The sequence below is a fragment of the Molossus molossus genome, unplaced genomic scaffold (genome assembly GCF_014108415.1).
Source record: "Molossus molossus isolate mMolMol1 unplaced genomic scaffold, mMolMol1.p scaffold_m16_p_3, whole genome shotgun sequence".
Lineage (NCBI taxonomy): Eukaryota > Metazoa > Chordata > Mammalia > Chiroptera > Molossidae > Molossus > Molossus molossus.
In genome coordinates, this window is record NW_023425366.1 from 48,672,496 (window position 1) to 48,689,751 (window position 17,256).

Below are 17,256 nucleotides of genomic sequence, written 5' to 3' on the forward strand. Positions count from 1 at the left end.
AAATTGAGACATCAAGGAAAACTCATCTCAACTGCTGAGCTAGCTTTACAGTGATTAATCAGACATTCAGTGGGATGTTTACGTTGTGAGGGAAGCAGAAAGACTCATAGGTGTAGAAAGGAGTATCAAACATATTCTGATGGTGGTGTCACATTTTTGTCCACTGAATTTTTAGTAACGTATCATTATAATGTGGTTATATGATCCTACTCTGGATTATAAAATGAGACTATTTTAAGTTTTCAAAGCACTTTCCATCAGACAGTATCGGCGTTTAATTTCTGTTTTATTGTGTGACTAGAACAAAAAATATCACTATGGAGGACTTGAAAAAAGATATTAAAGTTAGTTTTATGTCATATTCAATTCAGTGTAGGCCTCATCCCTTAAAATGCATTAAATTGTTATTACATGTTAACTTACATCAAGAAAGAAGAAAGGTCACTTTGTAGTTCAAAATGTTTTTGTTTTGTTACAGGCAGGTGTTAAGTCTAAGAAAGCTACAGATACCTATAAACTCTATGTGGAAAAATATGCATTAGCGAAAGCTGATTTTGAACAGAAAATGACAGAAACAGCTCAGGTTGGTATTTTTAAGGCTTTAAATATAAAACAGGATATTTATGTTTACTGTTTTTTTTTGTCATAATATTTTAGTATTAGAAATGTTAAAATGCACTAACTTAATGTTTTAATAATGCTGTTTTAAAAATATACATTTTGTTTAAAGAGAATTTGGGGAAAATGAGGACATTGATAAATGATGAAGACAGTACTGACTGTTGATCTTATATATGGATTTTAAAATTGACCTCTGCTTCAGAAAAAACTGGAAATGACTCAGTGCTAAGGATCTAGCAGTTAAAACAAAACTCTCTACTTATTACATAGAACTTCCATTTTAATGAAAGAAAACACAATAAAAAAAATGTCCTTCATTAGCTTAGGATAATTATATTTGATTTGTTGTTCTTAGAGCCTTAATTAAAGGCCTAGGTTTAAGATCAGTGCCTTTTATGAATCATTCCTAAAACTTCCATCCCTACTTTCTTGTCCTCTTACCATGCCCCCCCCCCCCCGTAGCACCTTTAATTATGTAACATACCATGAATTTTATTTATTGTATTAGTCAAGATAGGCTGGATATGCTGAGGTAACAAAGACCCCACCCCACCCCTAAATCTCAGTGGCTTACAATGACAAGGGTTTATTTGTTATGCTACTTGTTCATCATGAGTCAGCTGCGTCATCATCACTCTGGTACTGAGGCTGGTGGAGGAACCTTTTCTTAGAACATTATTCTTAGTCATCATGTTGGAGGAGCTAGAAACATGGTGAAGCACACTGGCTCTTCTACTCATATTTTTGTTGTCTGTCTTCTCCCACAAAAATGTAAATTCTGTGAGAGCAGTCATTGACTTGTTTAATGATATTTTTCTCAGCATTTAAAACAGTTTTCAGATCGTGGTGGGCATTCAGTAAAGGTAAAAGAAGGACTTATGAATCTGACTTTTTGGACTCTAGGGAGTCTTCTCCCTGGGAGTGGTGAAGGACTCACATCTCAGAAGCCAAAAGGCTTGCTGCATGTAGGCATACATGCATCCATCCTTATTTACCATGTTTTGGACACTGTGCTAGGTGCTGGGTGTATTCTCTATCTACGTAAGTAAAACAAGTATCTCCCTGCTCTGGTAGTATAGAGGAGGGATACGACATTAAATACATACCTAAATATAAAGGTGTAAATTACTACAGTGTTACAAGGGAGAAGAATAGTCTTCCATGAGAGATAATAAGAAGAATGAACCTAATTTGGATTAGGGAGTTAAAGGCATTTTTGAAGAAGTGGCATTTAAAACTGAGATGAAGAATGAGTAAGAGACTCATTCTAGGGCCAGAGGGCTCCAGCCATTTGGAACCATAGGTACGAAGACCCAGAGATTTAAAAGAGCCATCACATTATAGAAAGTAAAAAAATGTTTACTAAAGCTGAGGAAGGAGAAGTGATGGTGAGGCTTGAGATTATTCTCAGAGTAGTTTGAAGACATTGGAGGATAGTATCCAAGGATGTGACATGATCTGGTCTACATTTTAAAAGATAATTCTGGCAGTTTTGTGAAGAATAGATTATAGTGAGGACAGAGGAGAATCAAGAGTCCAGTTTGGAAGGCAGTTAGTAGTGAGGTGAGAAGGATGAGGCCAATGTGGCGGCCTTGGAGAACAAGAGAAGTAAATGCATTTGAAGATGGCAAGAGTGGGGTGGATGGAAGAATTCTAGGGAGATCAAGATCTGTTCTGGGTTTTGTTTTGTAAGTCTATATGGAGAGAGATGAACGGGAAAGACTAGATGAAGAACTGTTAGATTGAGGGGTCAGAAGGGGGCCAGATGTTTAGTTTTGAACAGCCTATACCTAAGTGGAGACAACAAATGGGCAATTTTGGAGGATCTTAGTAAACTGGGCTGGACATACTACTATTCACAGTCCCTTATCCACAATTTTGGATTCCAAAACATCGACGTGAAAGGGACACATCGAGTGGCTGCCTCCTACACGGCCCTGACCCAACCGGGGCCAGGGACAAACTGCAACCAAGGTATGTGCCCTTAGCGGGAACCGAACCTGGGTCTCTCTGGACTGCAGGCTGATGCTCTAACCACTGAGCCAAACTGGCCAGGGCCAAAAGCATTTTGTAATAACTCATTTTACAGCAAAACTTGACTTAAACTGATGTGAAGCTATTTATATTGTCTTTGCTTAGACTAAATATACATGTTCTCTTTTACAAATACTAATGTTTTTGATAAACATGCTACTGCAGATCCTGTTGATAGTATTATGAAATATATGGTAACACCATATTATCTTTATTTAAGAAGTACCAAATACTGAATTCCAAAACACCAGGCCCTAATGGATTGACCCTGCAACCCAGGTACTTGCCATTGACAGGAAATTGAACCCAGGACCCTTCGATTCATGGGCCGACACGAACCACTGCACAAAACTGGCCAAGGCAAAACTCAGCACAATTTCAGAATTGCATTTGAATCATGCTTTGAGTTTGTGTGTGGCTCTATGCTCAAGATTTTTCTAAATAATTAAGGATCTGCATTATTCACTGTAGCTGTTTCAAAAGAGAGTGAGAAGGCTATAGTTTTCTTGGAATTAGGGGTCATATGCAGTTTTGACCAAGCTTTTCTGGATTTGGGTCTGCCTGTCTAGGAGACAATATCTTGTTAAGTTATAAAAATTTAAACTGAGAGTTACTTCTTATAATACAGACATAAAATAGAATCATGTTCCTGCTGAATATTCCTCAGTTCTTGAGACTAATTCAAGATCTCACAATGTTGGTATTCTCATTGACTTGGTCAAAATTCGTCAGAACAAGCACTCTATTTTAACTCTGCCATTCCTCATGAATAAAATTGATTGAAGTATTTGCATTATTGTTGCAGTATTGTCAAAACTATAATTGCATTGTTATTTTTTTCAAGAAGTTTAGAAGCTTAACACAAATGTGGACATGATCATTTGGCTTAGTGATTTTTGATCATGGAATTTAATGTTGAAGAAAACTGGACATTAAATATGGGGTGATGGAATGTAACTTGATAAACTAACCAGAGAAAAAATAACAAAGCATTTAGACTTATTTCTTAGAACTGATTTCATTTGAGGGGAAAAAGGTAATCTGGCTTGTGCAGTGGAAATAAAATGTATTTTATTTTATTTTTCTTTATTGATTTTTAGCGAGGAAGGGAGAGGGAGAGAAGTAGAAACATCGACGAGAGAGATAACATCGATTGGCTGCCTCCTTCATGCCCCCCACTGGGAATTGGGCCCACAACCTGGGCATGTACCTTGACTGGGAATTGAACTGGCAACCTCTTGGTGCACGGTGGGTCAATGCTCAACCAGTGAGCCACACAGGCTGGGCAAAATGTATGTTATTTTAAAATGACTAGTCCAGCATTTCCCAAATCCTGTTTTGAGGAATACTGTTCTGTGAGATATTAATAGATATTCAGAGACGAAGAAAGATAAAAAGGTTGGCCCAGCTGGTGTGGCTCAGTGGTTTATCGTTGATTCTTGCACTAAAAGGTCGCCACTTCGATTCCCAGTCAGAGCACATGTCCAGGTTGTGGGCCCAATCCCCAGTGGGCGGCCAGTCAGTGTTCTCGCACATCGATGTTTCTTTCTCTCCCTCTCCCTTCCCCTCTCTCTAAAATCAATAAAGGAAAAAAAAAATGAAAAAACAAAGAAAGACAAAATGGTTGTTTAGTCAAAGGATTTTGGAAAATACTAGGTTAAGCACAATGAAACATGTTTTTTCTAATTCAGTAATTTTCAGTTTTTTAACGTTTATGGTGAAGCCAAGACTGGCAGGGTTTTTCTTACTGGGGAATAAATACCAGATAACCTGGGAATTTTTTCCAAACAACATTTTCACCATTTTCTGCCCTCATCCCCCCAGGTAGCAGTGGAGGATCTATGTGTTTTGTAGTTTTTTTTTTTTTTCTTTAGTGATTTTTAGAGAGAGAGGAAGAGGGTGGGGAACATCAACGAGAGAGAACATCCATTGGCCGCATCTTGCATGCCCCAAACTGGGGATTGGGCCCACAACCTGGGCATGTGCCCTGACAGGGAATCGAACTGGCAACCTCTTGGTGCATGGGTTGATGCTCAACCACTGAGCCATGCTGGCTGGGCTGTGTGTTTTGTAGTTTAAAAACATTCTCCAGGTGATCTGATGCATTCCCACCATTAACTGATAACTGCTAAGGTAGAGTTTTATAGGCTTCCCAAATTTATTTGACCACAGAATATCTCTTTTGAAGACTACATATTAATATTGCAAGGATTAGAAAGACATTTGAGAGCCTGTGGTAAAGTTTTCAGAAGTAAATGGCAGTTTTTGCTCTGCTGACTAATTGTTTTTCAGTTTTTGAAACACTTCTCCTATGGGTTTTATGATACTCTTATCTTCTGGATTTTCTTATTTTCTGACCACAATGATAGGATTTAATTTGTGCTATCTTCAAACTCTGAAAAAGTTTATGTTTACTTGAGAAATGACATAACAAAAAGTTAACTTTTCTTACTGCTATATTTTAATATGTTTACTAAATGCATTTGTCTAGAAGCATTCCTAAACATTACATGAGTAACTTGCTAAATTTGGTTATCTGTCTTGAGATAACTTCTAAAAGGTCTTTTTATTTCAGCATATATGTATACATATGTGCCATATATATATTTTACATATGTAACTCTTTATATTTGCTGCTCAGAAATTTCAAGACATTGAAGAAACTCATCTCATTCACATAAAGGAAATTATAGGATCCTTGTCAAATGCTGTAAAGGAAATTCATTTGCAAATAGGCCAGGTAAGTTTTTACTTCTGTTGACCTGATCCACGAACATTTTATGTTCATTTATGATTCTTTTAAAAATCTCAAACTCATAACTTAATATACTAAATTATTTCAGATAAAAATTATGTAGTTATATGTTCTCTCTCTCTCCCATTTTTTTCGTGTGGGAGGCAACCAAATTGTTGGTGGCCTTGCTTCAGCAAGGCAGGAAAAAAATTATGTATTTACATGTATTAAATGTAAAATAGGCTGAGTTTTTTATTGCTTGGCCACCAAGGATGATAATTCAAATTATGTATTTTTTGTTAATCCTCACCAAAGATATTTTTCCATTGATTTTTTTAGATAGAAAGGGAGGGAGGGGGAGAGAGAAACATTGATGTGAGAGAGACCCATTGATTGGTTGCCTCCCACACCTGGCCCCAACCAGGACTGGGGATCAAACCTGCAACCCAGGTATGTGCCCTTGACTGGGAATTTGAACCCAAGACCCTTTGGTCTGAGGGCCAACACTCTAACTGCCAAGCCAAACTGGCCAGGGCAAAGTTTTACTGTTTTAAAAGTTAGAACAGCAGCTTCAGTAAGTAGTAAGTTGTACAATTTGTGTTTAGAAATTTTCCAAAAATATAAAAGTTAGGGCCAAATTAAACTTTTAAAATTAATTATGTTTGGTTCCCTTTACATTAAAATTCTGAAGTTACTAATTTCTTAATATATCTTTTTGAAATTTTACTAGTTTATTTATTTTATCTTCAGATAGAGTGGGAGGGAGTGAGGGAGGGCAGAGAGAGAGAGAAACATCAATATGAGAGAGACACATCGATTGATTTCCTTCCGCATGACCCCGATCAGGGCAGGGGACAAACCTGCAACCCAGGCACGTGCCCTTGACCGGACTTGAACCCGTGTTTGGTCCACGGGCCAACGCTCTAACTGCTGAGCCAAACTGGCCAGGGCAAAGTTTTACTGTTTTAAAAGTTAGAACAGCAGCTTCAGTAAATAGTAAGTTGTATAAGTTGTGTTTAGAAATTTTCCAAAAATATAAAAGTGGTTTAATGATCACAATTTGGGATGCATTGAAATATAGTAGAGAAAGATGAAATCTATTATTCTTTATTATTAAAGATCTTAAACTGTCTTAATTGCCTGTAATTTTTATTTATCATAAGGATTATGTTCTAAAACATTCCAAGGTGGGCACAGGAAGCTGCATTTAATTCTAAGGCCATGCAGCCATATCTTCAGGGGTTCATGTAAACAGTAGTTGGTGCCCACAGATCTACTGACACTCTTAGGTAACAGAACATGTTAAGTAAATGAAAGTTTTCAAAGTCTCTGGGTTAAAAAAGATATATTTTGGTGTAATGAATTTTAATTGCTTTATAGAAGTTTTGTCTGACATACAGTAAGAATATTTATCTTTATCTCATTTTAATAGGTCCATGAAGAATTTATAAATAACATGGCTAACACTACAGTTGAAAGTTTGATACAAAAATTTGCTGAATCAAAAGGCACTGGGAAGGAAAGACCTGGTAAGATGATAAACTTCACATTTCTCATCCAGCAATGGATGTGTTTGCCTTTAAATTCCAAAACTGCAAAATGGAGCTTGAGAGATACCTAAAAATTTGTGCAAAATATCGGGTATCATTTACTTTGTGTCTGATGATATGTTAAATTAAGATTTTTGTTTTAACATTTTAGAGGTTAATAATTTAGTATTAAAATGCTTATTATAACCTTTATTAAGTTAATATATTGCAGTTTATATTTTTTAAAGCAACTTAGCAACAAGAGGCCAAAGAGAAAGAGTAGGGTAGAATATTGAGTGCTCAGAGCATTGAGGCCAATTAAGAACCTTTTAAAAAATGTATTTACTTATTTTAATCCTCACCTGAAGATATTTTTCCATTTATTTTCAGACATAGTCGGGGGGGGGGGGCATTGATGTGAGAGAGATACATTGATTGGTTGCCTTCCCCATGACCCCAACCAGGGCTGGGAACCAAACCAAGGTACATGCCTTTGACCAGAATTGAACCCAGGACTCTCTGGTCCTTAGGCCAACGCTCTAACCACTGAGCAAAACTGGCCAGGCATCTTTCTTAAAATTTAATAATTGTTTTCTCTTTTCATTCACATATATATTCAACGAATATATTAATTGAGGGCTAACAGTATTCCCGGCACTGTTTTAGACACTGGGGACACACCATTGAACAAATGAATACAGGAGTCCTAATTCCTATTTTATGAACAGATGTTTCCAAGTATCCTGTATCTTACTTTTAATAAGCATGTTATAATATATCAAATATAATAAGTAGCTCATTTCCTTCTCCTCATCATAGTCTTCCAGAATTCTTTTTTTTTTTTTTTTTTTTTATCATCCTCACCCGAGGATATTTTTCCATTTTTTGCACAGATAGAGTGGGAGGGAGAGAGAGGAAGGGAGAGAGAGAGAGAAACATCGACGTGAAGGGACACATCGAGTGGCTGCCACCCGCACGACCAACCAGGGCCGGGGACAAACTGCAACCGAAGTACGTGCCCTTAGCGGGAACCGAACCCGGGTCTCTCCGGACCGCAGGCCAACGCTCTAACCGCTGAGCAAAACTGGCCAGGGCCAGAATTCTTTAGTCTATTTCTTAGTTACTCTACCATGTTCTTGCAAGATATTTGTTTCATAGGTGAAAGTAATTCAGTCCAGTAAAGAAGTTCAAGAAAATAGATAAGTGATTTGTAGAGAAGTCTGGGAACCTTTTTATACCAGTACAGTCTATACAATTATGAACTCTTAATTTCACTACTCATAAATCTTTGGCTTTTTATTATAGACAGAATGAAATTCAGATTCTGGACTTGGATTCAAAACCTTTCAGGACCAGTCTTTAGTCTTATTTTCCATTATTTCTTTTACAGATACACTTCAGTGCAGCTAGCCTGAACTGTTTGCTATGTCCTGTACAAGCCCTTTCTTTTCTCTTGGTACTTTAGTTGCCCTTATGTTCTTACTCTAGAAAATGTTACATTCTACTCCTTTCCTACCCCATGTCTTTCCATTTATTTTTCTAAAGAATAAATTCTTTAGTAAAGTCATGTGTTACTTCTATCATCAAAAGTGCCAGAGAACTTTAACAGTACCCTTGTGTTTTTTTGACATTGTTGCTATCTACCTTAAAATTTAATAATTGTGTACTTGTGAAGAACAGTTATATATATGATTCATCTGTTTATCTTTTTTATATATATAAACAGTACATTTTTAATGAATTAATGACCAAATAGGTAAGGTTAGCATATTAAGAGTTTGGAATGGATGGATTTGCTGTTTGAAAAGTCTTGGTGAGCGAATAGTAAATTATGGTTAAAGTTTAGTGAGGACCGAACTCTGTGCCATGTACTGTGCTAACCACTTTGCAGGAAAACTGATCTTCAACAACTCTTTGAGGGTAGGTACTATTATTCCCATTTTTCAGATGATGGAAATGTTGAGAGGTTAAATGCTTTGCCTAAACTAGTACATAGCAGAGCTGGGATTAAATGCCAGAATTCTAGACTCCAAGGCCCATATACTGGAGCAATTAGAATAGAACTCAGTAAGTTTACATACATAGAGAGAATAGGGTGTTGAGATATATAACTACAAAACAATGAGAAACCCTAAAATTTCTTGAAAAGAGATTAAATGATAAGTGAAGACTAGTTAAGAGAGGTAAAAACAATTGGGGGACATATAATTTTATATAGAGCATTCAGAAATATACATAGAATAAAAGATATATTGGCTGGTTAAAAATGCCTTAGAAATCTGAACAAGATTGGTAGATTGTATCATTATCAGTAGTACCCTTTTTTGCAAGATTATAATGTAGTTTTGCATAATGTAGGAAACCAGGCAAAGTGTATTTTTTTTTTAAACAACAGTATGTGAATCTATAATTACTTCAATAAAAACTTCAATTTTCTTATTTGTGGTACAGCATAGTACTTATTCTTGTAGTTTGTGGTCCACTCTTTACTAGCATTGAGACCTTTAAACCTTAATACCCTCATCTGTAAAGTGGGGATAATAATAGCCTCTACCTCATGGAGTTGTGAGGTATACATGTGATAATGTTACATTTATTGAGTACTTAATAAATGTTATTTTCAAAAATTAATATATTTCTAATTAATAGGTAGCTAATAATGGTTATTGTTTCTTGATAAATGTAAATTTACTGGCCTCAAGGTAGACGTAGAAAATTTCTGTAGCTAAATGTTGAGAGGGAGTTTATGAATGGTGATGTGGGCTTTACTAGAACACTAGACCCAAAATTAGGTGACTATTTCAAAATGACTGTTGACATTGTGACTGACTTTAAAACTAACTTAAAATAAGGAGAGGGGGGCTGCAGTTTAGTGGAAGGATAAATATTACTTCTCTAGTTGACTTGCTATGGGTGACTGGGTTACAGCTTTCATACATAATTTGTTCAGCTTATGGACACATGAACAAATGAGTCTTGGAGCCCATTGCAATGATGAAAATTTTGATTTTATCAAAAATAGCAATAAAAAATTTACATGTGATTATATGGAATTCATAGACTTAAAGAATTTTGCTTTGTAAGATGTATTCTAACCTTCAATTTGTATGTCATTGATTGCTGTTAACATTTTATTTCTTCTGTTTTGTAAGGGCCCCCTCTGGTGGATGAATTTCTTCTTAAATTAGTTTTAGTCCTATGGAATACACATTTTAAAAAGAGGCCCAGTTCTTTAAAAGCTTTGTAAACCAAAAAGTTAATCTATTCTTCTTGTGCTGAAAAATGACTATTTTTTTAGTCAGCTCTCTGTTGAAAGATAAAACCCCAAACTTTGTCTTCAGTTATTCTGTGTCAAACACTTTGAAAGCATTAAGATTTTTTTCCTATTCATTGAAAGTATTTTATACTAGTTATTATATGCAGTGACATTTTTGTCATTACTTTTTTATTGAGATATAATTGACACATAATATTGTACTAGTTTGAAATGATATTGATATATATACTTATTGCTAAGTGATTACCAAAATAAGTTTAATTAATATCCATCTTCACACATAGTTACATTTTTTTCTTGTGATAAGAACTTTTCTTAAGAACTACTTTCCTACCTTTCAAAACTACAGGGCAATATTATTAACTCTAGTCACCATGCTGTGTGTTACATCTCCAGGACTTTTTGACCTTATAACTGGAAGTTTACCTTTTGAACACCTTTACCCATTTTACTAAGCCCCCACTCCCTCCCTACCTCTGGCAACCACCAACCTGTTCTCTGTATTTTATTTTTTTTAGATTCCACATATAAATAAGATCATACGATATTTGTCTTTCTCTGACTTACTTCATTCAAGTTCCGTCCACTTCATTCAAGTTCCGTCCACACTGTCATAAATAGCAGAGTTTTCTTCTTTGTTATGGCTGAATAATATTCCACTGTATATATACACACCACATATTCTTTATATATTCATCTGTAAATGGACACTTAGGTTGTTTCTATGTCTTGGCTATTGTAAATAGTGCTGCAGTGAACATGGGAGTGTGCAGATATCTTTTTGAGATAGTTATTTCATTTCTTTCAGATAAATACTCAGAAGTAGAATTGCTGGAACCTCCATACTGTTTTTGACATTACTTTTCAAGTATAGTACTGCCTGGCTCTGCTGGAATTTGAGTCACTGTAATTGAATGCTTGGAATATCAAAGCACCTGTGGTCTGAAAGGGTCATGAATAAACAGGTGTTTTCTAATTTTGAGTATCTTTTATGTTCTAATAACATCACCCTCGTATTTCTATCTATTCTCATGTATTTTAGTTGCCAATGGAGATTAAAATCCACATTTTTGAAGTTTCTTGTTTTATAGTCATTCTGCTAATTTTATTTATTTAGTTTTTTATTTTGAGGTTACGTTTATTAAAGCTGGGGACAGGGAAACAAAGAAGGACCTAAGATAAAAGAAGCAATAGGAGCGAGCCTAGGCTCACTGAGAAATAAAAGTCACAGTGACATGTGAGCCAAGGTGGGGCTGCTGTCAGCCCACTGGAGAGTCTGAGAAAGGGACCCTGGAGACAGGTTCAGGTGGTTAGCCTGGGATGAGCTGCAGTTGCCCAGGAGAGTATAATGTAGATTAGCACAAACAGGAGAGTAAAAGAGGAGAGCCCTCAAAGGAAATAAAATAGAAAAGCTCCACTCTGTGAAGTACACCTCTACCTATTGTGTCCTAGCCACCTAGGGCAGAGGTGTAGAACTCTGTCCTGTGGGATGTATGTGCCTTCGGATAATGATTCTCTTTTATATCTTTAGAGCAGGAGTTGACAAACTATGTATGGCCATTGAGCCAAATTTTGCTCTGCTTATTTTTGTGAAGCCTACAAGCAAAAAATGGGTTTACATTTTTAAATGATTAGGGCAGAAGCAAAACAAAGGAAGACTAGTATTTTGTGATACATGAAAATTACAAAAAATTAGATTTGAGTGTCCATAAAAGAGTTTTTGAACACATTCACACTTATGTGTATTGTTTGTGGCTGCTTCATACTACATACAACATCAGAGGTCAATAGTTGTGACAGGCCTAGTAGCCCACAGAGTCTAAAATATTACTGCTGACTCTATAGAAAATGGTTGCCTACTCCGTGTTAGAGAATACATTTCTTGTGTAGTGTAGTAGCAGATATATCATAATTAGAATTGTGTAGCTCATAACAATACACAATCTTTCTTCAGCATCTGATTCTGCTGTTCTTTTTGGCCACAGAAACCATTTAATCTGACATTCTACACCAGTGACATCTACAGTCATATCACAGTAACTGATTCTCATAATAATAATCCTAAATTGTGAATTAAGATTAAACTGTTTTTGCACAGGTTTGTTTAAGGAAAGCTCAGTTCTTTAACTTGAAATAGCCATTAAAATGTTAAATGTATAAACACTGGCAACAAAATAAAAAAAGGAAAGTAAGCTGATTATAACTTTTACATGTGCATGATAATGACAGTTTTAGTTCTTTTTGTAGTATGTAAAAGGAGCTAACTCAAGCCCATTGGAACCTAAAAGGAAACATACTGGACAGAAACTGAGGTATCCCAATGATCCAAAATCAGGAATGTAGCCAGGCTGCAGAAAGAAACCCAAACCTGTAGGCACACTACGTATCATTTTTCTTTATTTGATCTCTGTATTTCTATGGCTTTGTTTTTTCTTTGCAGAATCACTTTCTTTGCTTTTTCAGACATCTTCTAATAATTTCTAGGTACATTTACTTTTTCTTAATTGCAGCCACAGCTCAGAATTAATTCAAGTTTTTGTCCCTTTCCAAATTTCTGGAAGAAAGAATGTGGTTCAAGTAATCTTGAATCAGGTAATCTTTCTAGTCCAGTCAGTTCTGACTAGGTCATGCACTATAAACATGGCTTCTGCAGCACTTGCAGAGAAGGGGGAAGTTACCAAAGAAAAGAGATCATAGTGATCTGGGTATAATTACCCAAGATTTTATCAGGATCGCAGAAGGTGAAAACATGACTCAGTCTGGGAGTATGGGGGCATTGTCAGATTTTGGATGTAGGAGGAGATTATATCTCAAAGCTAAGATTCTGTTTGGAGAACTCAATGAAAATTTGGAAGGTTTCACAGCTATGAAATTCCATGGTTAAAATTCTGTTTCTTTTGATTTAAGACATTGGTTCTTAAGTTTGCTTCAGCATTAATTCTCAAGCCTTGGGTACATATGAGTATCATTTATAGACATTTTTTTCCCTTTTTATTTCTCTTTCTTTAAAAAAAAATGTACAAACAGTACACTATCCCAGAAATATTGATTTCATTGGTCTAGTGTGGGCCTTGGTACCACTGTATTTTTAAATTTCTCACTGCTTGTGATGCTTGTTATAAATGTAGAATCTCAAACCCTACCCCAGTCCTACTAAATCAGAATCTGCATTTTAATAAGATTCCCTGGCAGTTTATATGCACTGTAAAATTGGAGAAGCACTGTCTAGACTTACTGAATATCTGGCTATGGACTCATGGGTTCCCTAGGTCTGTAGTTTTCAAAGTGTCATCTCAGGACCATGGGTATCACCTAGAAATTTGTTAAAAATGTAAATTCCCAAGCACCAACCTAGATCTTCCAAATAGGACACTCTACAGATGGGGCACAGTAGTTTGTGGTTGAACAAGCCCTCGCGGTAATTCTTATCAACTAGGAGTTGAGATTTGGAAACACTGGATTGAGAAAATTTTTTCTATAAGCCCTTTATTAAAGTAAATACTCTTGAAGTGAAGTGACATTAATGTTGTAACTTACTTGTAAATGACCTGGCAGGCGAAGAAAGAAAATAAAAAAAAACTGTATGTAGAGAGAAAGAAAAAAGAAAATATGGTAAAGGGTATTATTGCTATTCCTCATATTTATAAAAATGATATGATTTAGGTTCTGAAAGAGAAGGTAACTAATCCAAGGTAATCAGCCAGCAAGCACTCAGTAAAACCAGACCTTGGGCTTCCATGACCTTTGCATATCACCACAAACTGGAGTTTGATGCTTTTCATGTTAGTGTACTGGGTTCATCATCCCAGGCATGTAGGAATGTGGCTGTGTTGCGTTCCACAGACCCAGGAGCAAGCTTGAGAATGTGACATTGGCTCTCATTATTGTGAGGCACACGTATGTCTCTCTCCTCCCTTCCTACCCCCTCTTCCCCTACCCCCCTGCACTATCATTCTTTTTGTTAGACTTTGGGGTCAGCGCATGTTTGTATGTTTTGTTTTGGCTTCAAATTAGAACCAAGTTTTCTGTCGTTTTAGTTGGGCATATGCAGGAATATGCTTGATTTGAGTAGCCCAGATTTATTATTTGCTTTTTGAGGCTAGATTTTAACTAGACAAAGTTGAAAATTTGCCCCATTAGTGACCTGAGAATTAGAATTGATTCCAAAAACAATGGAAACTATTAAATATTTCACATTTTTAAATTATCCACAAAATATTTGTGGTGATTAAAGTTGACTTAAATAAATTGTCTTTCACCTATAACATTGCTTACAAGGTTTTATTCAGATTAGATTAGGATGCATTTTTTTGGTTAACTTTTTTTTTTTCCTTTTTTAAAATAATTTATTTCTACCTGATGATTGAAGCACCATATATGAGAATTGTTTTGCTCTAGACAATTGACCTCTTGGAGGTCTGCCTTTAATTTCTTCTGCCTTTAATTGAACTATCAATTGTCTTTTTAGAAAATGTGTAAAAGAGCATCAGGAGACAGAGCCAAAGTGGTCTTATTTGCTTTTATACAAACTAAATTGCCCTTGTGGCCTAGCATAAAATCTAAGCATTAAGCCCTGGCTGGGTTGGTTCAGTGGTTGGAGTATCAACTCGCAGACCAAAGAGTCTCAGGTTTGATTCCCGTCAAAGGCACATACCTCGGTTGCGGTTCGGTCCCTGGCCCTGGTCAGGGTTGTGCAGGAGGCAACCAGTCAATGTGTCTCTCTCACATCTCTTTTTCTCTTTTTCTTCCCCCACTCCCCTGAAGATAAATAGAAAAATATCCTCGGATGAGGATTTGAAAAAAATTTTAAGCGTTAAAAGCAGTTACTTATTTTGACAACAGAATTAATTGAGCCTAAAAGAGTTGAAATTCCAGTTGTAGCAAACGATTTCTGACTCTCACTCTGGCTTTGGTACTGTCAAGAAAAGTAACTTATCTTATGATTAAATAGCAGATTGATGGGCAGTGGACAGCATTTGAGGGAAAAGTTGAATAAACCTTGTACTTGTGAAACAGTTCAGAAGTGACATGCTGCAAGGGGGGTCAGAATGTGCACTGATATCCAGCTGAGCTGTTAGCTGGCACTGAGCCAGGCACGCAATGCTTTGCCATGTGAAGCATCATGTGGAACATATGCCATTGAAAAAATCTTTTTCATGAGTGATTTAATGTATTTTCTTTAAAAGGGTATATTTAGTTTTATTAGACCACAGACTGTTAGTATTCCAATCTTTTATAGAAAGGCATATGTGTGGATGGTACTCAGTTAAAAAATTGTAATATACATTCTACAATTTGAAAGGATTTGGCATCTTATATTTTTAAAATGCCATTTTGAATAGTTTATTTTATTGGACATTTTCATATTTCAAATGGATTTTAAGAAAAGATAAAGAGAAAAGCCATCAAATTATATTTGGTATAGGAAAGGGGTTTTGTGATTTTAAAAATGTAGAATTTTGTTTAAAGGGATTAATTTTTATAGAGTTAAGGGATGCTGTTACTATTTTCACAGAAGTGAGGGTATCTGAAAATCTTAAAAGAACATATACTATATTTGCTAAGGAGATGTTGTAAAAGTATTTCTAGACATATTTTTACATATTTGTAAGTGACATAATTTGTTTGGCATTCATGTTTTGTTTTTCTTTCTAGAATAAGCCCATAGTCTGAGTATTAGAGGTTCTGTAAATGGTTACTGGGCACAAATTACATGTTGTGATACTGTGTAGGAGAATTTTCCATTAACCACATTTCTAGTTCTTTTTTTGTAAACTCAGATTTCTTTGACAGGTGGTTATATCTCTCAAGCTTTGTGAGTGAGTGGTAAAACTCATAATACATAATAAGCTGTTGGTAATTTAAGTAGAGATTTTTCATTCTTTTGTTTTTTAAACCTTCACCCAAGGACATGCTTGGGGGTAGGGCATGAGAAAGATCACTGTGAGAAAAACATGGATCGGTTGCCTTCTGTATGTGCCCCCATCAGGTCTCAAACTTGCAAGCTGAGTATGTGCCCTGATGGGGAATCAAACCAGCAGCCTTTTGGTATATGTGCTGATGCTCCAACCATTTGAGCCACTCCAGCTGGACAGATTTTTCATTCTTTATAATATTTATACCAAGTACAAAGTTGCTAGTTATCAGCTACACATACTAAAATCCTTCACCTCTATTGATCTTTCAGTTCTTACCTCTTTGTCAACCATTAATATAGGCCTTTAAAGGACTCTAAGAACAAGTTCATTGCCCTTTCGTTTAATGAAATCTTAGCTTCCAACTTTGCAGAGAGTGGACTTGCAGTCTTTAAAATTTTAATTAGGCCATTTTCTGATTTGACTTAAGTTCATATCATAAGATACCCTAGTAAGGAATGTACTGCTAATAAATTCATTAGGACGTTGTTTGTCAACTCACTTTTATGACTGTTTTATTCTGCTTATCACCAAATGTTAATCTGTTCTATTTTAATGGAAACTGGAACAACGAAGTTAATCTTAGATTGGGGAACATTTTATTTTATTTTTTGGAAATATCGGGAACATTTTCTTCCCTTTTTTAAAATTAATTAATTTATTTATTTTTGTTAGCAACGTTGTCTCCCCCCCCCCACGATTCGCCCCTCCCCCTCCTTCTCCACCTTGTCCACAGCTTTGTTGTCCATGTTGATTGGGGAATATTTTAGCCAATAGTTTTAGATGCTCCTAGTTGTAGAGAAATTTTTCATGTTAATCAGTGGTTTTCTTTCATAATGGAATAATCATTGAGAATTCTGATCATGAATTTGCACACAGTTATAATTAAGCTTAATGTCTCAGAAGAAACAGTAATGAAATCTTCTGTTATCTACTCTTTACTTCAAACTGTATTTTTAATATTCTTGATATAACAGGTTGTACCAATTACCATTAATTAAAAATTATTTCAGAACAATGGTGGACTTGTATAAATGTATATATTAAAAAATAGGGCTGAAACAGAAGATAATTTTTTAGTCTGATGTTTAGCTTTGGGGATAGTTCAATAGAAGAATAATTCATACTTTTGCTACTTTCTTTACC

General features: G+C 35.7%; 1 protein-coding gene across 7 annotated transcripts in view; it reads left to right on the forward strand.

The window, feature by feature from the left end:
* FCHO2 (FCH and mu domain containing endocytic adaptor 2) overlaps nt 1-17,256 on the forward strand; it is a 130,824-nt gene that overhangs the window by 48,718 nt on the left and 64,850 nt on the right. For all 7 annotated transcript variants that reach the window (XM_036279600.1, XM_036279599.1, XM_036279596.1 and 4 more), the window contains 3 exons: nt 479-583; nt 5,297-5,395; nt 6,822-6,918. In XM_036279600.1, coding sequence (XP_036135493.1) covers nt 479-583; nt 5,297-5,395; nt 6,822-6,918 — 301 coding nt within the window. The remainder of the gene's footprint in view (nt 1-478; nt 584-5,296; nt 5,396-6,821; nt 6,919-17,256) is intronic.